Genomic DNA, 21,009 nt, shown 5'->3' on the forward strand with positions numbered 1-21,009 from the left:
TATAGTTTGTTAACAAGAAATTTGTGGAGTGGTTGAAAAACGAGTTTTAATGAATCCAACCTAAGTGGATGTAAACTTCCGACTTCAACTGTATGTCCAACGCTTCATCAGGGTATAATGACAAACACTGCGGGATGACTCATTTATATAGTGTCAAAAGACACACACACAGGTGTCTGTAATCATGGCCGGGTGTGGCCTGATATCATTGGTTAATTCTCATATATTAAAATAGCATACAAAAAAACTAATGGATAGCGTATGATCATAGATACAATTTGGCTACATAAGCCTATAAACATTTAAAAAAAGCAAAATCACAATAATCACAAGAATGGCTTCAGATCAAAGTCTACGTTGAGACCGAAGGGAGCAAGGGTCTTTAAATTAAAGATCCAGGCAGCCTCTCGTTTTAACAATAAATTGTCGAGGTCACCCCCGTCTGTCGAAACGTTGGACATAAATATTTTTGCATCTGAGCTCCTAGAGTGTGCGACTCTCCTTAATTATTCTAAGTGTTCCACTCCGCTAGCCAGCACCTCGCCTAAAAAGGTGTGCGTTTCTTTCGCCTCTACATCAAACTCATCACAACATATAATATACTGTTAAGATCCACGTCTGTCAATCAAACACAACTACTGTTAATACTGAGGGAGTGTGTGATTGGCTGATACAGATGAGAGGAAGCCTCTAATTGGTTGCTACCTTGACTATCTCAGTGTCTACGTTGAGCTGATTGGCTGCTGCGTTGATCTTCTCTCTGCAGACAGAACCCAGACTGGTCATCCCTCGGTCCCAGTACCGCTTCAACTGGCTCAGGTCCACATCACTGAACTGGGTCCTGTCCTGTAGCTACACACACACTATACATTATAGACACATGAAAGATAATGGAACAGTATAGATGGTCTGATGGTGACAGTGCTCTAATCTCCAAAAGACTGCTAGATGAAGACTTACAGTTCTCTTCCTGGAGTTACTGATGAGCCACGGAGCAGAGGGACTGACTGGAACCTAGACAGGGGAGGAGAAGAGGAGGAGACGAGAGGAGGAAGGAGGAAAAGAGAGGAGGAAGGAGGAGAGGGGAGGAGACGAGAAGAGGAAAGAGGAGGAGGGGGGAGGAGACGAGAAGAGGAAAGATGAGAAGAGATGAGGAGATGAGAAGAGGTAAAGAGAGGAGGAAGGAGGAGAGGGGAGGAGACGAGAAGAGGAAAGCGGAGGAGGGGGAGGAGACAAGAAGAGGAGAAGAGAGGAGGAGAGTTACTGATGAGCAATGGAGCTGAAAGGCTGACTGGAACCTAGACAGATAACAGCAGAGGACTGCATGTACAGAATAGTAGTAAACTGTTTCAGTAAAGTTATTCCTATCCCCTACCTGTATGCTGGGTCCTACAATAGGTGAGATCTGTAGTGTTGTAGTAACTGGGTAGAATTAGTAGTAGTATTAACCCCTACCTGTATGCTGGGTCCTACAATAGCTAAGATCTGTAGTGTTGTATTAACTGGGTAGTAGTAGTAGTAGTAGTAGTATTAACCCCTACCTGTATACTAGGGGAGGTCTGTAGTGTTGTAGTAACTGGGTAGTAGTAGTATTAACCCCTACCTGTATACTAGCAGAGGTCTGTAGTGTTGTTGTACTAACTGGGTAGCTGTCCCGAGGGTATGGACCAGGCCTGGAGCTGCTCAGGACCAGGGAGGGGGATGGGAGGATTCTCTCCCCAGATCCCTCTCCCCTGCTGGGGCTGTCCCTCACCCCCTGGCCTCTCTGGAGGTCCCCATGGGCCGTGGCAGCCATGTTGGATAACTCTTCCTCCCTCCGCCACTCATCCTCTTCATCACCCGTCTCCATGGCAATAGAGAGGCAACCAATAGCGTCTGAGGGGTGGGGAGTCTGTCTGTGTTTCTCCAGCCTGCTCCTATCAGAAGGCTGTCCTTGTCCTATTTCCTCCCCTTCCCCCCTCTCTGATAGGCTGAAAACCTGATGAATGCGGGGGGAGTGGTCTGAAGGGGGAGGGATGGGGTGAGGAGGGGGGGAGGGACGGGGCCTGGGGGGATGAGGTGGGAGAGTCTGGTGGTTGGAGCGAGGCCTGGGCTGGGGCTGGGATGGAGAGGGCCAGGGGCCAGACTGGAGAGAACCATACTGTCTAGCCCAGCTACGAGGTACCCCCCCTCGTACCCCAGCCCCTCGTGCTGCCTCCCCGGCCCTGGCCCCACTTGTGGGGAAACCCACCCTCTTGGACAGGCTGTTGATAGGGGGGCCGGGGGGTGAGGAGGAGGGGGGTGAGGAGAGGGAGGGGGAAGAGGAGAGGGAGGGGGTTTTATAGCGAGGAAGTGACAAGGTACCTAATCTGGAGTGGAGCTGGAGAGGGGAGGAGACAGAACTGTTACTCCTGTGTTGTGATTGGTTAAGCAGAGTTTGATGGACATGTGCAGGCAGCTCAGCGTCAGAAGGGAGGGGCTTAACAGTGGCCCGGGAACTAGAGGCGGAGCCTAGAGAGTAAATCCCAGTCAGGATGACATCATTGTTGTTGTTGACAGAGCTAAGCGGAGAGGAGGAAGAAGAGGAGGAGGAGGAAGGGAGGAGATGGGAGGAGCCTCTCTGGATGTTCCGAGCCGCCGCCATCTCCGCTGTAAGCATGGCGCCCGCAACTAAAGCCCCGCCGGCTAGCGTGTGATTGGACAGAGCTACCCCAGCCCCGCCGTGATTGGACAGAACTCCCCCAACCATGCTGTGATTCGATAAGGATAAGGAGTGGGATACGCCCGCATTCTGGTCATTCCTCGAGGCCAGCTTCCGTCTCTTGTTCCCCACCCAGGTCTGGAGAGAGACAGAGACATATTTAACACTACCACTGCTACAACATCACCCAGGTCTGGAGAGACAGACAGACACATAGTAGTAGTGTTGTTAACTACTACAACATCACCCAGGTCTGGAGAGAGACAGACATAGTTAACACCACTACTACTACAACAGTAACCCTAACCCAGACAGACACATGGTTAACTACTACTACAACAGTAACCCTAACCCAGACAGACACATAGTTAACTACTACTACAACAGTAACCCTAACCCAGACAGACACATAGTTAACTATTACTACAACAGTAACCCTAACCCAGACACACACATAGTTAACACCACTACAATAGTAACCCTAACCCAGACAGACACATAGTTAACTATTACTACAACAGTAACCCTAACCCAGACAGACACATAGTTAACACCACTATTACTAGAACAGCAACCCTAACCCAGACAGACACATAGTTAACACCACTACAACAGTAACCCTAACCCAGACAGACACATAGTTAACACCACTACAACAGTAACCCTAACCCAGACAGACACATAGTTAACTACTACAACATCAACCAGGTCTGGAGAGACAGCACGACTCTGATTATTAATAACATAGCTACTCGAGTTGAGGTTACCAAATTAGGGTTCACCTGATATGAAAATTGGGTCGTGGGAGAATTTGCCCCCAAAAAATATTTAAAAAAGATACATATATAAAGTACCAGTCAAAAGTTTGGACACACCTACTCATTCCAGGGTTTTTCTTTGTTTTTACTATTTTCTACATTGTAGAATAATAGTGAAGAAATCAAAACTATGAAATAACACATATGGAATCATGTAGTAACCAAAAAAGTGTTAGCAGTGTCGTTAACTATGCGTCTGTCTGTCTGTCTGTCTCTCCAGACCTGGGTGATGCTGTAGTAATGTTAACTATCTATCTGTCTGTGTCTGTCTGTCTGTCTGTCTGTCTGTCTCTCCAGACCTGGGTGATGCTGTAGTAATGTTAACTATCTGTCTGTGTGTCTGTCTGTCTGTCTGGACCTGGGTGATGTTGTAGTAGTGTTATCTGTCTGTCTGTCTGGACCTGGGTGATGTTGTAGTAGTGTTATCTATGTGTCTCTCTCCAGACCTGGGTGATGCTGTAGTAGTGTTAACTATGTGTCTCTCTCCAGACCTGGGTGATGTTGTTGTAGTAGTAGTAGTAGTAGTAGTAGTAGTAGTAGTAGTAGTGTCGTTAACCATGTGTCTGTCTGTTTCTCTCTCCAGACCTGGGTGATGTTGTTGTAGTAGTAGTAGTGTAGTTAACTATGTGTCTGTCTGTCTGTCTGTCTCTCTCTCTCCAGACCTGGGTGATGTAGGAGTGTTAACTATGTCTCTCTCCAGACCTGGGTGTTGTTGTTGTGGTAGTAGTGTCGTTAACAATGTGTCTGTCTGTCTGTCTCTCATTAACTATGTGTCTCGCTCCAGACCTGGGTGATGTTGTAGTAGTAGTAGTAGTAGTAGTGTCGTTAACTATGTGTCTGTCTCTCTCCAGAGCTGGGCGATGTTGTTGTAGTGGTAACTAATGGGTCTCTCTCCAGACCTGGGTGATGTAGTAGTATTAACTATGTGTCTCTCTCCAGACCTGGGTGATGCTGTAGTAGTAGTAGTGTCGTTAACAATGTGTCTGTCTGTCTGTCTCTCATTAACTATGTGTCTCTCTCCAGACCTGGGTGATGCTGTAGTAGTAGTAGTGTCGTTAACAATGTGTCTGTCTGTCTGTCTGTCTCTCATTAACTATGTGTCTGTCTCCAGACCTGGGTGATGTTGTTGTTGTAGTAGTGTCGTTAACTATGTGTCTGTCTGTCTGTCTGTCTGTCTGTCTGTCTGTCTGTCTGTCTGTCTCTCTCTCTCCAGACCTGGGTGATGTAGTAGTGTTAACTATGCGTCTCTCCAGACCTGGGTGATGTAGTAGTGTTCACTATGTGTCTCTCTCCAGACCTGGGTGATGTTGTAGTAGTGTTAACTATGTGTCTGTCTGTCTCTCTCCAGACCTGGGTTTTGTTGTTGTAGTAGTAGTAGTGTTAACTATGTGTCTCTCTCCAGACCTGGGTGATGTAGTAGTGTTAACTATGTGTCTCTCTCCAGACCTGGGTGATGTAGTAGTGTTAACTATGTGTCTCTCTCCAGACCTGGGTGATGTTGTTGTAGTAGTGTCGTTAACTATGTGTCTGTCTGTCTCTCTCCAGACCTGGGTGTTGTTGTAGTAGTAGTAGTAGTGTCATTAACTATGTGTCTCTCTCCAGACCTGGGTGATGCTGTAGTAGTAGTAGTGTCGTTAACAATGTGTCTGTCTGTCTGTCTGTCTCTCATTAACTATGTGTCTGTCTCCAGACCTGGGTGATGTTGTTGTTGTAGTAGTGTCGTTAACTATGTGTCTGTCTGTCTGTCTGTCTGTCTGTCTGTCTGTCTGTCTGTCTGTCTCTCTCCAGACCTGGGTGATGTAGTAATGTTAACTATGCGTCTCTCCAGACCTGGGTGATGTTGTAGTAGTGTTAACTATGTGTCTGTCTGTCTCTCTCCAGACCTGGGTTTTGTTGTTGTTGTAGTAGTAGTAGTAGTGTTAACTATGTGTCTCTCTCCAGACCTGGGTGATGTAGTAGTGTTAACTATGTGTCTCTCTCCAGACCTGGGTGATGTAGTAGTGTTAACTATGTGTCTCTCTCCAGACCTGGGTGATGTTGTTGTAGTAGTGTCGTTAACTATGTGTCTGTCTGTCTCTCTCCAGACCTGGGTGTTGTTGTTGTAGTAGTAGTAGTGTCATTAACTATGTGTCTGTCTCTCCAGACTGAGTGAGGGTAAATGGTAGGCATGTTCTCTGCTATCTACCCACTGGCCACACACTGGTTGAATCAACATCGTTTCCATGTCATTTCAACGAAATAAGGTTGAACCAACGTGGATTAGACGTTGAATTGAGGTGTGTGCCCAGTGGGTACTTTATGATTCATCTGGGTAGAGGGAGGGTCATGTGAAAATATATTTTGCTTGAGGAAAGTTATTTGGTATTTTATTAGGATCCCCATTAGCTGTTGCAAAAGCAGCAGGTACTCTTCCTGGGGTCCACACAAAACAAGAAACATGACATAATACAGAATATAAATAGACAAGAACAGCTCAAGGACAGAACTACATTCTTTTTTTAAAAGGCATACGTAGCCTACATATTAATAATACACGTAGCCTACATATCAATGCATACACACAAACTATCTAGGTCAAATAGGGGAGAGGCGTTGTGCCGCGAGGTGTTGCTTTATCTGTTTTTTGAAACCAGGTTTCCTGTTTATTTGAGCAATATGGGATGGAAGGAAGTTCCATGCAATAAGGGCTCTATATAATACTGTACATTTTCTTGAATTTGTTCTGGATTTGGGGACTATGAAAAGACCCTTGGTGACATGTCTGGAGGGATAAGTGTGTATGTCAGAGCGGTGTGTAAGTTGACTATGCAAACAAGTTGGGATTTCCAACACATTAATGTTTCTTATAAAAAGAAAAAGTGATGCAGTCAGTCTCTCCTCAACTCTTAGCCAAGAGAGACTGGCATACATAATATTTATATCAGCCCTCTGATTACAATGAAGAGCAGAACGTGCCGCTCTGTTCTGGGCCAGCTGCAGCTTAACTAGGTCTTTCCTTGCAGCACTGGACCACACGACTGGACAATAATCAAGATTAGACAAAACTAGAGCCTACAGAACTTGCTTTTTGGAGTGTGGTGTCAAAAAAGAAAAGCAACGCATCTCTTTATTACGGACAGACCTCTCCCCATCTTTACAACCATTAAATCTATATGTTTTGACCATGACAGTTTACAATCTAAGGTAACGCCAAGCAATTTAGTCTCCTCAACTTGTTCATGTTCAACAGCCACAACATTCATTACCAGATTCAGCTGAGGTCTAGAACTTAAGGAACGATTTGTACCAAATACAATGCTCTTAGTTTTAGATGTGTTCAGGACCAGTTTATTACTGGCCACCCATTCAAAAAAAGACTAAAATTAAGGGTTTCAGTGACTTCATTAGCTGTGGTTGCTGATGCGTATATGGTTGAATAATCAGCATACATGCTTTGTTTAATGCCAGTGGCAGGTCAGTGGTAAAAATAGAAAAGAGTAGAGGGCCTAGAGAGCTGCCCTGCGGTACACCAAACTTTACATGTTTGACATTAGAGAAGCATCCATTAATGAAAACCCTCTAAGCTCTATTAGATAGATAGCTCTGAATCAACGATATGGCAGAGGTTGAAAAGCCATAAGACATACGTTTTTTCAACAACAGGTTATGGTCAATAATATCAAAGGCTGCACTGAAATCTAACAGTACAGCTCCCACAATCTTATTATTATCAATTCCTTTCAACCAATCATCAGCCATTTGTGTCAGTGAAGTACATGTTGAGTGCACTTCTCTATAAGCATGCTGAAAGTCTGTTGTTCATTTGTTTACAGAGAAATAGCATTGTATTTGGTCCCAAAAAAATTCCAACAGTTTGCTAAGAGCTGGTAGCAAGCTTATAGGTCTGCTGTTAGAACCAGTAAAGGCCGGTTTATCACTCTTGGGCAGCGGAATTACTTTGGCTTCCATCCAGGCCTGAGGACAAAGACTTTCCTCTAGGCTCAGATGAAAAATATGACAGATAGGAGTGGCTATAGATTCAGCTACCATCCTTAGTAGCTTTCCATCTAAATTGACAATGCCAGGAGGTTTGTCATTATTGATCGATAACAATTTTTCCACCTCTCACACACTAACTTTACAAAATTCAAACTTGACCTGCTTTTCTTTCATTATTAGTTTTTTTTATGCATGAATACAATTGCTCACTGTTCGTTGTTGGCATTTCCTGCCTAAGTTTGCCCACTTTGCCAATGAAGTAATCATTCAAATAATTGGCAAATTCAAATGGTTTTGTGATGAATAAGCCATCTGATTGGATGAAAGATGGAGTGGAATTTGTCTTTCTGCCCATAATTTCATTTAAAGTATTCTAAAGTTTTTTCCCATCATTCTTTATATCATTGATCTTGGCTTCATAATACAGTCTCTTCTTTTTGTTGAGTTCAGTCACATCATTTCTCAATTTGCAGTAAGTCAGCCAGTCAGATGTGCAGCCAGACTTATTAGCCACTCCTTTTGCCCCATCTCTTTCCTCATCAATGGAGCCATAACAATTCTAACAGTCAGTTTCTTAACCTGTTTGGGCTAGGGGGCAGTATTGAGAATTTTGGAAAAAATATGTGCCCATTTTTAACTGCCTCCTACACCAACTCAGAAGCTAGAATATGCATATTATTGTTCAGGTTTGGATAGAAAACACTCAGAATTTTCTAAAACTGTTTGAATGGTGTCTGTGAGTATAACAGAACTCCTATGGCAGGCAAAAACCTGACAAGGTTTCAAGCAGGAAGTACCCTGTCTGACAAGGAGTCGTGCGTCTTGCATCTGTTTATTGAAAAGTAAGGATCTTAGCTGTAACGTGACAATTCCCAGGGCTCCGATAGGCTCTCAGAACCCGGGAAATACCTGAAGGTTGACGAGGGAGCCTCAGGCTGAAACACATTATCGGCTTTGGTAAGTGGCGGCTCAGAGGACCTTTGAATGAGGCGCGTGCACAATTCGCTCCTGAGGAGAAATTTAATTCGGCTGTTTAGGCTCAATGCATATTCCCGGTCGGAATATTATCGCTTTTCTACGAGATAAATGGCATAAAAATTGGTTTTAAACAGCGGTTGACATGCTTCGAAGTACGGTAATGGAATATTTAGACATTTTTTGTCACGCCAATGCGCCATGCGCGAGACCGTGATGAAGCATTCTGATAGTGTCTAGAACTCACGAACAAAACGTCGCTGTTTGGATATAACGATGGATTATTTGGGACCAAACCAAGATTTGTTATTGAAGTAGAAGTCCTGGCAGTGTATTCTGACGAAGAACAAGCAAGGTAAGAACATTTTTCTTATAGGAAATGTGATTTTGGTGGAGGCTGACCTAGGTGGGTGTCTAAATAGCTAGCCCTGTGATGCCGGGCTATGTACTTAGATTATTGCAAAATGTGCTTCATCCGAAAAGCTATTTTAAAATCGGACATATCGAGTGCATAGAGGAGTAATGCATCTATAATTCTTAAAATAATTGTTATGCTTTTTGTGAACGTTTATCGTGAGTAATTTAGCAAACTGTTAGTAAATTCCCCGGAAGTTTGCGGGGGTTATGCTAGTTCTGAACGTCACATGCTAATGTAAAAAGCTTTTTTTTATATATAAATATGAACTTGATTGAACATACATGCATGTATTGTATAACACAATGTCCTAGGTGTGTCATCTGATGAAGATCATAAAAGGTTAGTGCTGCATTTAGCTGTGGTTTGGGTTTATGTGACATGATATGCTAGCTTGAAAAATGGGTGTCTGATTATTTCTGGCTGGGCACTCTGCTGACATAATCTAATGTTTTGCTTTCGTTGTAAAGCCTTTTTGAAATCGGACAGTGGGGTTAGATTAACGAGATTCTTGTCTTTAAATAGCTGTAAAATAGTCATATGTTTAAGAAATTGAAGTAATAGTATTTCTAACGATTCAAAAATCGCGCCACTGGATTTCAGTGGCTGTTACGTAGGTGGGACGAGTTCGTCCCACATGCGCCAGAGAGGTTAACCTGTTAGGGCTAGGGGGCAGTATTTACACGGCCGGATAAAAAAACGTACCCGATTTAATCTGGTTACTACTCCTGCCCAGTAACTAGAATATGCATATAATTATTGGCTTTGGATAGAAAATACCCTAAAGTTTCTAAAACTGTTTGAATGGTGTCTGTGAGTATAACAGAACTCATATGGCAGGCAAAAACCTGAGAAGATTTCATGCAGGAAGTGGCCTGTCTGACAAGGAGTCGTTCTTCTTGTCTCTGTTTATTGAAGAGTGGGGATCTTAGCTGTAACGTGACACTTCCTACGGCTTCCATAGGCTCTCAGAGCCCGGGAAAAAGCTGAACGATGACGAGGCAGCCCCAGGCTGAAACACATTATCGCCTTTTCCAAGTGGCCGATAAGAGGACAAAGGAATTAGGCGCGTGCCCGAGTCGACCCCGTGCTGTATTTTCTTTCGGCTGTTTACCTAATTGCAGATTCCCGGTCGGAATATTATCGCTTTTTTACGAGAAAAATGGCATAAAAATTGATTTTAAACAGCGGTTGACATGCTTCGAAGTACGGTAATGAAATATTTAGAAATCTTTTGTCACGAAATGCGCCATGCGCGTGACCCTTATTTACCATTGGGATAGTGTCTTGAACGCACGAACAAAACGCTGCTGATGGAACATAACTATGGATTATTTGGGACCAAACCTACATTTGTTATTGAAGTAGAAGTCCTGGGAGTGCATTCTGACGAAGAACAGGAAAGGTAATCAAACTTTTCTAATAGTAAATCTGATTTTGGTGAGTGCTAAACTTGGTGGGTGTCTAAATAGCTATCCCTGTGATGCCGGGCTATCTACTTAGAATATTGCAAAATGTGCTTTCACCGAAAAGCTATTTTAAAATCGGACATATCGAGTGCAGAGGAGTTCTGTATCTATAATTCTTAAAATAATTGTTATGCTTTTTGTGAACGTTTATCGTGAGTAATTTAGTAAATTGTTAGTAAATTCATCGGAAGTTTGCGGGGGGTATGCTAGTTCTGAACGTCACATGCTAATGTAAAAAGCTGGTTTTTGATATAAATATTAACTTGATTGAACAAAACATGCATGTATTGTATAACATAATGTCCTAGGTGTGTCATCTGATGAAGATCATCAAAGGTTAGTGCTGCATTTAGCTGTCTTCTGGGTTTTTGTGACAATATATGCTAGCTTGAAAAATGGGTGTCTGATTATTTCTGGCTGGGTACTCTGCTGACATAATCTAATGTTTTGCTTTCGTTGTAAAGCCTTTTTGAAATCGGACAGTGTGGTTAGATTAACAAGAGTCTTGTCTTTAAATAGCTGTAAAATAGTCATATGTTTGAGAAATTGAAGTAATAGCATTTCTAAGGTATTTGAAAATCGCGCCACAGGATTCAACTGGCTGTTACGTAGGTGGGACGATTTGGTGCCACCTGCCCTAGAGAGGTTAACAGGTGAATGTTTATCAATAATCGAACAAAGCAATTTCATAAATTCATCAAGTGCAGGGTCCGGATGCTCCTCATTAATCACATCAGAGAAACACATATTTGAAACATCATCCACATAAGAGTGACAGCAAAATATTTTGTTTTATACACTATTTTAGGCCCAGCTGTTGGAACTTTAGCTTTCCTGGATATAGCCACTATATTGTGATCACAGCATCTAATGGGTACTACAGTATGTAGTGATCGATACATGTCGATGATCTCGTTCCTGTAGTGTTTGTAAACACCCTGGTAGGTTGATTAATAACCTGAACCAGATTACAGGCACTGGTTACAAGGAGAAGCTTCCTCTTGAGCAGCCAGCTTGATGAAAATCAGTCAATATTCAGTAGTGATAACTATGTGATGAATGGGTCTGTCTACAGACCCCCCCACCCCCATTTGTTTTTACACTGCTGCAACTCGCTGTTTATTATCTATGCATAGTCACTTTACCCCTACCTACATGTACAAATTACCTTGAATAACCTGTACCCCCGCACATTGACTCGGTACACCCTGTATATAGCCTCATTATTGTTATTTTATTGTTACTTTTTATTATTTGGTAAATATTTTCTTAACTATTTCTTGAACTGCATTGATGGTTAACCTCCCTGGGCAAGGTGGGATGCTTGCGAAATACAAATACCTCAAAAATGCTATAACTTCAATTTCTCAAACATATGACTATTTTAAAGACCAGACTCTCGATAATCTAACCACATTGTCTGATTTCAAAAAGGCTTTACAGCGAAAGCAAAACATTAGATTATGTCAGGAGAGTACCCTGCCAAAAATAATCACACACCATTTTCAAAGCAAGCATATATGTCACAAAAGCCAAAACCACAGCTAAATGCAGCACTAACCTTTGATGATCTTCATCAGATGACACTCCTGGGACATTATGTTATACAATACATGCATGTTTTGTTCAATCAAGTTCATATTTATATCAAAAAACAGCTTTTTACATTAGCATGTGATGTTCAGAACTAGCATACCCACCGAAAACTTCCAGTGAATTTACTTAATTTACTCACGATTAACGTTCACAAAATACATAACAATTATTTTAAGAATTATAGATACAGAACTCCTTTATGCAAACGCGGTGTCAGATTTTAAAATAGCTTTTCAGCAAAAGCACATTTTGCAATATTCTGAGTAGATAGCCCGGCCATCACGGCTAGCTAATTTGACACCCACCAAGTTTGGCCCTCACCAAACTCAGATTTACTATAAGAAAAATTGGATTACCTTTGCTGTTCTTTGTCAGAATGCACTCCCAGGACTTTTACTTCAACAACAAATGTTGTTTTGGTTCGAAATAATACATAGTTATATCTAAATACCTCCGTTTTGTTCATGCGTTCAGGTCAGTATCCGAAGGGTGACGCGCGAGCGCATTTCGTGACAAAAAATTTCAAAATATTCCATTACCGTACTTTGAAGCATGTCAAACGCTGTTTAAAATCAATTTTTATGCGATTTTTCTCGTAAAATAGCGCTAATATTCCAACCGGGCGACGTTGTATTCATCCAAAGAGAGAAAGAAAATATGGAGAATTCACATGAACGCGCATCTCCAGTGTCACTGTTCTCAGCCTGACCACTCACAAAATCTCCTGCTGTTTTTCGCCCAGAGACTGGAGAGACGTCATTCCACTTTCTGGCGCCTTCTGAGAGCCAATGGAAGCCTTAGAAAATGTCACGTTACAGCAGAGATGCTGTATTTTCAATAGAGATGCCACAGAAGGAGAACAAATTGTCAGACAGGGCACTTCCTGTATAGAATCTTCTCAGGTTTTGGCCTGCCATATGAGTTCTGTTATACTCACAGACACCATTCAAACAGTTTTAGAAACTTTAGAGTGTTTTCTATCCAAATCTACTAATAATATGCATATTCTCGTTTCTGGGCAAGAGTAGTAACCAGTTTAAATCGGGTACGTTTTTTATCCGGCCGTGCAAATACTGCCCCCTAGCCCCAACAGGTTAAAGGCTAAGTAAGCATTTCACGGTAAGGTCTACACCTGATGTATTCAGCATTTCACGGTAAGGTCTACACCTGATGTATTCAGCGAATGTGACAAATAAAGTTTGATTTGATGTTAGTTGTAGTAGTAGTGTTAACTATGTTTGTCTCTGCAGACCTGGGTGATGTTGTAGTAGTGTTAACTATGTTTCTGTCTGTCTCTGCAGCCAATTGACTGCCATAGCAAGATTTTTCAGATATCAAAATTGGGTTTTGGGCTGAAAAAGGTGTGGGAAACCTGCACTAGAGGATAACAGCTGATGGATAAATACCCTGCATTAGAGGATAACAGCTGACGGATAAATACCCTGCATTAGAAGATAACAGCTGATGGATAAATAATAATAGGAGTGAATAGATATAGAGAATAGATCGTACCTGCATCATGCTGAATGTATAGATAGAGAATAGATCGTACCTAGGGCCCTATAAAATCCACGATGCAGAGAACACAGAAAAAAAGTGGACTCGAAGTGGTTTAAGCATGGTTGTGGACTTAGAAAAATAACTACATTGGATGTTCTAAGTGTGATTGAGAGCAAAAACCTGAAAAAACTGGAGTAAACGGAATTTGTGAGAACAAAAAAACAACAACAGAACCAGGCAAAACATTTACCGATTTTCTATGTCCCTACATACCCGCACCACACTGAAGTCCAGCTTGGTCTCCTGAGCACACTGAAGGATCAGCTGGAAGCAGCTCTTGCTCTGATTGGTCATCCCGTTGTCATAGTAGCTCTCCAGGACTCGCTGCTGCTCCAGTGTGAACACAGACCGCAGGTTCATCTGACGGAGACACGGCATTGGTCAATAAACTAGCCAATAAAAACAACAGACAACATTGAGTTCACTAGCTCTTCCCTTCAATCACAAACGTGCTTCTAGTCTATACCCAGTCTGTATGTAGACCTATATAAACAGTGGGAAAAACATGCCTCTAGTCTATACCCAGTCTGTATGTAGACCTATATAAACCATGTACAAAACATGCATGTAGTCTATACTCAGTCTGTATGTAGACCTATATACATTGTGGACAAAACATTGACATAGACTGACCAGGTGAAAGCTATGATCCCTTATTGATGTCACTTCTTAAATCCACTTTAAATCAGTGTAGGAGAGGAGACAGGTTAAAGAAGGATTTTTAAGACTTGAGACATAGAACACCTTCCTAATACTGAGACACACACCGTTTGCCCTCAGAACTAGAGGTCGACCGATTATTCGGAATGGCCGATTTCAAGTTTTCATAACAATCGGTAATCGGTATTTTTGGCCACCGATTTGCAGAATTATTATTTATTTTTTTACACCTTTATTTAACTAGGAAAGTCAGATTAAGAACACATTCTTATTTTCAATGATGGCCTAGGAACGGGGTTAACTGCCTTGTTCAGGGGGGATTCGGGGATTTGTTTTTGCAACCTTCTGGTTACTAGTCCAACACTCTAACCACCTGCCTTACATTGCACTCCACGAGGAGCCTGCATGGCAGGCTGACTACCTGTTACGCGAGGGCAGCAAGAAGCCAAGGTAAGTTGCTAGCTAGCATTAAACTTATCTTATAAAAAACTATCAATCTTAAAATAATCACTAGTTTATCTAACGTGTCCTGCGTTGCATATAATCCATGCGGTGCCTGTTAATTTCTCATCGAATCACAGCCTACTTCGACAAACGGGTGATGATTTAACAAGCGCATTTGCGAAAAAAAGCACTGACGTTGCACCAATGTACCTAACCAAAAACATCAATGCCTTTCTTTAAAATCAATACACAAGTATATATTTTTAAACCTGCATATTTAGTTAATATTGCCTGCTAACATGAAATTGTGTCACTGCTCTTGCGTTCATTGCCTGGCTCGTTGCGAACTAATTTGCCAGAATTTTACCTAATTATGACATACCATTGAAGGTTGTGCAATGTAACAAGTATATTTAGACTTAGGGATGCCACCCGTTAGATAAAATACGGAACGGTTCCGTATTTCACTGAAAGAAAAAAACATTTTGTTTTCGAGATGATAGTTTCCGGATTCGACCATATTAATGACCTAAGGCTCGAATTTCTGTGTGTTTATTATATTATAATTAAGTCTATGATTTGATAGAGCAGTCTGACTGAGCGATGGTAGGCACCAGCAGGCTCGTAAGCATTCATTCAAACAGCACTTTCGTGCGTTGTGCCAGCAGCTCTTCGCAATGCATTGCACTGTTTATGACTTCAAGCCTGTCAACTCCCAAGATTAGGCTGGTGTAACCGATGTGAAATGGCTAGCTAGTTAGCGGGTGCGCGCTAATAGCGTTTCAAACGTCACTCGCTCTGAGACTTGGAGTAGTTGTTCCTCTTCCTCTACATGGGTAACGCTGCTTCGAGGGTGGCTGTTGTCGATGTGTTCCTGGTTCGAGCCCAGGTAGGAGCGAGGAGAGGACGGAAGCTATACTGTTACACTGGCAATACTAAAGTGCCTATAAGAACATCCAATAGTCAAAGGTATATGAAATACAAATCGTATAGAGAGAAATAGTCCTATAATTCCTATAATAACTACAACCTAAAACTTCTTACCTGGGAACATTGAAGACTCATGTTAAAAGGAACCACCAGCTTTCATATGTTCCCATGTTCTGAGCAAGGAACTTAAACGTTAGCTTTCTTACATGGCACATATTGCACTTTTACTTTCTTCTCCAACACTTTGTTTTTGCATTATTTAAACCAAATTGAACATGTTTCATTATTTTTCAAAAAGAAAGGAGGACCAAGGCACTCTTCATATAATTGATTAAAATGCCTTTATTAGTATGGCATGTTCAATAGAAACAATGTTTTTAAAAAACCGACGCGTTTCGGCTGCATGGCCTTCATCAGGGTGTACAAAGAAATAATACAATGTTCTCTGTTTAACAGCTTTTCCAATTAACCCTAATTAGAAGGGGGAGTGGTTAAAATTGATTGGACACACCTAGTAAGCAATAGTATACACACTTTAAAGTGAAATGCTGTAGCTATGTTATCATAAAAATGTAACTCCAAACTAGAAGTATCAGAACACTTAGAAAGGTAGTTCTAACCTTAAATATGTCTGGGCGAAGTGTCAAGAATAAGAAAGCAATACATTCCATAGTACACTAGAACACAGCAAAACATGAACAACAAGAATCTAAACATAGCTGAGGGCAATTGAGCAAAGATATCCACTAGATGACAGCAAATGTACCCATCACAACCCTACAGGAAGGGTGAGAAATCCATATCTTCATTCAAACCCGGGTATTTAGTGGCCTGTAGTTTGTAAATCCAAAAACTTTCCATTTGGTTTAACTGTTTAAGGCGGTCCCCTTTTCTAATAGAGGCCGGGATAGGTCCTGAAAGATGCAGGTATAAGGGCTGGATTACTTGACAGGGAGAACTTGTTGCGAAGGGGAGTGCCTCGTGATGCATCAGAGAGAGTGTATTTTGTTACAAAATACAGCACTGAAGCAGAGAACATTAAAAGAATCATTAAAAATAATTGGGGAATCATCCAAAGTGATACGCTACTAAGCCAAGTCTTTCCTGAGCCACCAGTCATAAGCTTTAAGAGATGTCCTACCCTAAAGGACAAATTAGTCCACAGTTATCTTCCAGGTGACTCTCAAAAAACTTGGCTTGGCCACAAACCCAAGGGCTCTTTTAAATGTAACCAGTGCAACCATTGCAGAAATATTGCACAGAAAAAGTATTTCGTTGATACAGCTTCCAAAATGGAGTATTACGTCAAGCATTTCATTAACTGCAAAACCACTCATGTCATCTATAGATTGGAATGTCCACAGTGCAAGGTGTTCTATATTGGACGGACAAAGAGACGCCTTCAAGATCGCCTAGCGGAACACAAGTACGCCATACGGGTAGGCAATGAAGACTACCCCATGGCAAGGCACTACAAGTCCTTACACCATGGCAACCCTGCCTCCCTACTAGCTATGGGTATTGATCATATCCCGGCCTCTATTACAAAAGGGGACCGCCTTAAACAGTTAAACCAAATGGAAAGTTTTTGGATTTACAAACTACAGGCCACTAAATACCCGGGTTTGAATGAAGATATGGATTTCTCACCCTTCCTGTAGGGTTGTGATGGGTACATTTGCTGTCATCTAGTGGATATCTTTGCTCAATTGCCCTCAGCTATGTTTAGACTCTTGTTGTTCATGTTTTGCTGTGTTCTAATGTACTATGGAATGTATTGCTTTCTTATTCTTGACACTTCGCCCAGACATATTTAAGGTTAGAACTACCTTTAAGTGTTCTGATACTTCTAGTTTGGAGTTACATTTTTATGATAACATAACTACAGCATTTCACTTTAAAGTGTGTATACTATTGCTTACTAGGTGTGTCCAATCAATTTTAACCACTCCCCCTTCTAATTAGGGTTAATTGGAAAAGCTGTTAAACAGAGAACATTGTATTATTTCTTTGTACACCCTGATGAAGGCCATGCAGCCGAAACGCGTCGGTTTTTTAAAAACATTGTTTCTATTGAACATGCCATACTAATAAAGGCATTTTAATCAATTATATGAAGAGTGCCTTGGTCCTCCTTTCTTTTTGAAGACCAACTCAACCCTTTTACCAAAGAGCACCTTCTGTCTACCAACATTTACTATTGTGTACCTTAGTAGCGCTTCCCTTCCTCCTCTTTCTACTATGTTTCATTATTTATTTGAGGTTAAATTGATTTTATTGATGTATTATATTAAGTTAAAATAAGTGTTCATTCAGTATTGTTGTAATTGTCATTATTACAAATAAAAATAATAAATAAAATCGGCCGATTAATCAGTAGCGGCTTTTTTGGTCCTCCAATAATCGGTATCGGCGTTGAAAAATCATAATCGGTCGACCTCTACTCAGAACAGCCTCAATTCATCTGGGTTTGGACTCTACAAGGTGTCGAAAGCATTCCACAGGGATGCTGGCCCATGTTGACTACAATCCTACCCACAGTTGTCAAGTTGGCTGGATGTCTTTTGGTTGGTGGACCATTCTTGATACACCCGGGAAACTGTTTAGCATGAAAAACCCAGCAGCGTTGCAGTTCTTGACTCAAACCGATGTGACTGGCACCTACTACCATACCCAGTTCAAAGGCACTTAAATATCTTGTCTTGTCCATTCCCCCTCTGAATGACACACATACACAATCCATGTCTCAATTGTCTCAAGACTTAAAAGTCCTTCTTTAACCCGTCTCCACCCCTTCATCTACACAGATATAAGTGAAAATAACAAGTGACATCAAAAAGGGATCATAGCTTTCACCTGGATTCACCTTGTCGGTCTCATGGAAGGAGCAGTTTTGTACACTCAGTGTGTATATAATAGGTATATTAGAATATAAAGGCTAACTCATAGTCCAGCTGGTCTGATTTCTCTAGCCACAGTCTGTATGTATCCAAACAGTATATAATAGATATATTAGGCAACGCAGAGTCCAGCTGGTCTGGTAGTGGTTTCTCTACTTACCGTCTGCAGGCCTCGTTTCTCCTGCCATTCCTCCATACTGCTGCTACTGCAGGGGGGCAGATCAGCCATTCAGCAGAACCACGAGCAGGGCCAGGCCGGGGTGAGGTCTAGGCAGCAGGGCCAGACAGCAGATACCCTCTGTCCGTCCGTCTGTCTGGGGGTTATGGTGGTCTGGCTGCAGTACTGGTCATGCTAGCTCAGTCTCCTGGGCTGCAGGGGCTGAGACATGGTGCGGCGTCTTTGTCTCTCTGAGGTTCTACAAGACACGAGAGTGTCATCAGTTAGAGTGGAATCAATGGAAACTTTATTAACCAGAACATCTCTGTTCAGCTTTTCCATCTTAGACTGCTTTATATGTTTATATTTAGAGTTGTCATATTTTTATAACATCTTCTTCTATGGTGGTGTGTTTCAATCAGAGAATGATAGAGGACTCCTCTTTTATCTGTCCCATTATGGTGTCTGTGTGGGCATGGGCAGCACCATTAAGGCCATCTCCATTTTGAAGTGGTACATTTTCTGCTTCTACTACTTCTATGACTTGGTAAACAAACTGAAAGGGTGCATACTGCCAGCTGGCTGAGTGGGACCTGGATCGGAGCTAGCTGGCTGAGTGGGACCTGGATCGGAGCTAGCTGGCTGAGTGGGACCTGGATCTGAGCTAGCTGGCTGAGTGGGACCTGGATCGGAGCTAGCTGGCTGAGTGGGACCTGGATCGGAGCTAGCTGGCTGAGTGGGACCTGGATCAGAGCTAGCTGGCTGAGTGGGACCTGGATCAGAGCTTGCTAGCAAGCTGATTGGGACCTGGATCGGAGCTAGCTAGCAAGCTGAGTGGGACCTGGATCGGAGCTAGCTGGCTGAGTGGGACCTGGATCAGAGCTAGCTGGCTGAGTGGGACCTGGATCAGAGCTAGCTGGCTGAGTGAGACCTGGATCGGAGCTTGCTAGCAAGCTGATTGGGACCTGGATCAGAGCTAGCTGGCTGAGTGGAACCCGTTCAAACCTTCCTTGGTAGCATATGAGATGTGACGGATGTGTCTGGCCTCTACTACCAATACAGCATATCGATTATGTGGAGCCATGTAACTACTGTTACGCATTATAACTTGGGAGGTTGCAATAACTCAACTTGCTAGATTGCTAGTTAGCAATATTTGCGCTATCAAGTCAGTAGCTAGCTATAGCTAACGTTAGCCCACCTCAATCAACACAAGCTAATGCTAGCTAAGTGTCAGCATCCCAAATATATCTAGCTACTAGTTAGCTAGCTAGCTAAGCAGTACCAAAGTTAGAGAAAATAGTCTGACGCGTTGTTGAAAATCTATTTGTTTTGATGATGACTAGCTAGCCAGGCAGCCTCTTCTAACCCAACAGCAGCGGGGCTAGTGGCTTTCCATCTTCACCCTCCCGTTTCAGCATTTTGGCAAGCTCACTGCGCATGGCCACTGAATGAAAAAATGGAAACATTGCAAAGCGAATTGATGTAGAAAACGCACATCCACCCATTCCGCCACAAGGGAAGAGAGAGGAGCAGATTAAGAATTCCCACACAGGAAGCGGAATGATCTAACTTTCCGACAGCTAGCTTTCAGACCATCAACAACCCGTTGAAAGCGCCACAACACAACAATAACGCGGAGAACACGTCATACCAGCAAGACAGGCCGTGGCAGCCATAGCCAGGCCACTAGAGCCGAATAAACTTTTCCTTTAAATCCCGTCCTAACATGGTCACTCTCTCTGACCCCTGCCTACAGCGAACTGAAGCCGGAACTCGTCGAAATCTGGCAGTGAAGTGTGAAATCATTTTGGCATGTACCTGTTTTTGTCGTCAAATCAAACGACCGCACGAATTCATCAGATTTCTTCAGCAGTCCCCTAGCCAGACAATGAAATCAAAACGTCCGATCATCAATTCTAATCATGATCGTGACGTATACGCAGACAGGAGCCAATTAGATCTCGAAATCAGGGCTGTGACATTCAACCCAGTGATGTCCCGCCCAGCGATGACTTTGTGGGGAGGAGAGAGAAAACATTTATACTGAACAAAAATATAAATGCAACATGCAAAGTGTTGATCCCATGTTTCATGAACTGAAATAAAAGATCCCAGAAGTGTTCCATACCCACAAAAAAGCATATTTATCTTATTTTTTACCAAATTTGTTTACATCCCTGTTAGTGAGCAAATCCACCTTTGCCAAAATAATCCATCCACTTGACATGTGTGGCATATCAAGAAGCTGATTAAAGAGCATGATAATTACACAGGTGCACCTTGTGCTGGGGACAATAAAAGGCCACTCTAAAATTAGACTTGTTTCAGGAAACTAGGCGTATGTCACACTTCACTACTTCACAGGAGGCATTTGAACGTAAACATTATTTTTTTTCTTCAAATGCGTTGTTTGACAGAAATGCC

The 21,009-nt window shown here is 42.3% G+C and overlaps 1 protein-coding gene and 2 long non-coding RNA genes across 8 annotated transcripts in view; all 3 read right to left on the reverse strand.

The window, feature by feature from the left end:
- LOC115205806 (highly divergent homeobox) overlaps positions 1-20,529 on the reverse strand; it is a 29,060-nt gene extending 8,531 nt beyond the window's left edge. Inside the window, exons 1-6 of one of the 6 annotated variants that reach the window (XM_029772128.1) lie at positions 20,404-20,529; positions 18,586-18,841; positions 13,705-13,851; positions 1,643-2,818; positions 961-1,014; positions 706-852 (exon numbers count right to left, since the gene is read on the reverse strand). In XM_029772128.1, the coding sequence (XP_029627988.1) occupies positions 706-852; positions 961-1,014; positions 1,643-2,818; positions 13,705-13,851; positions 18,586-18,654 (1,593 nt within the window). In that variant the 5' untranslated portion in view covers positions 18,655-18,841; positions 20,404-20,529. Of the gene's footprint in view, positions 1-705; positions 853-960; positions 1,015-1,603; positions 2,819-13,681; positions 13,852-18,585; positions 18,842-20,080; positions 20,215-20,236; positions 20,317-20,403 lie in introns of those variants that run through there. The other 5 variants (XM_029772127.1, XM_029772124.1, XM_029772126.1 and 2 more) reach the window with 5 other exon arrangements.
- On the reverse strand, positions 4,651-5,035 carry LOC115205808 (uncharacterized). The gene is made up of 2 exons (XR_003880683.1): positions 4,987-5,035; positions 4,651-4,944 (listed from the first exon to the last, which is right to left on the reverse strand). It is a non-coding gene; the product is annotated as an uncharacterized LOC115205808 (long non-coding RNA).
- LOC115205807 (uncharacterized) lies at positions 5,254-5,574 on the reverse strand. The gene is made up of 2 exons (XR_003880682.1): positions 5,526-5,574; positions 5,254-5,483 (listed from the first exon to the last, which is right to left on the reverse strand). It is a non-coding gene; the product is annotated as an uncharacterized LOC115205807 (long non-coding RNA).
- Positions 20,530-21,009: the final 480 nt, after the last annotated feature.

Source organism: Salmo trutta, chromosome 13 (genome assembly GCF_901001165.1).
Source record: "Salmo trutta chromosome 13, fSalTru1.1, whole genome shotgun sequence".
NCBI classification, from domain to species: Eukaryota; Metazoa; Chordata; class Actinopteri; order Salmoniformes; family Salmonidae; genus Salmo; species Salmo trutta.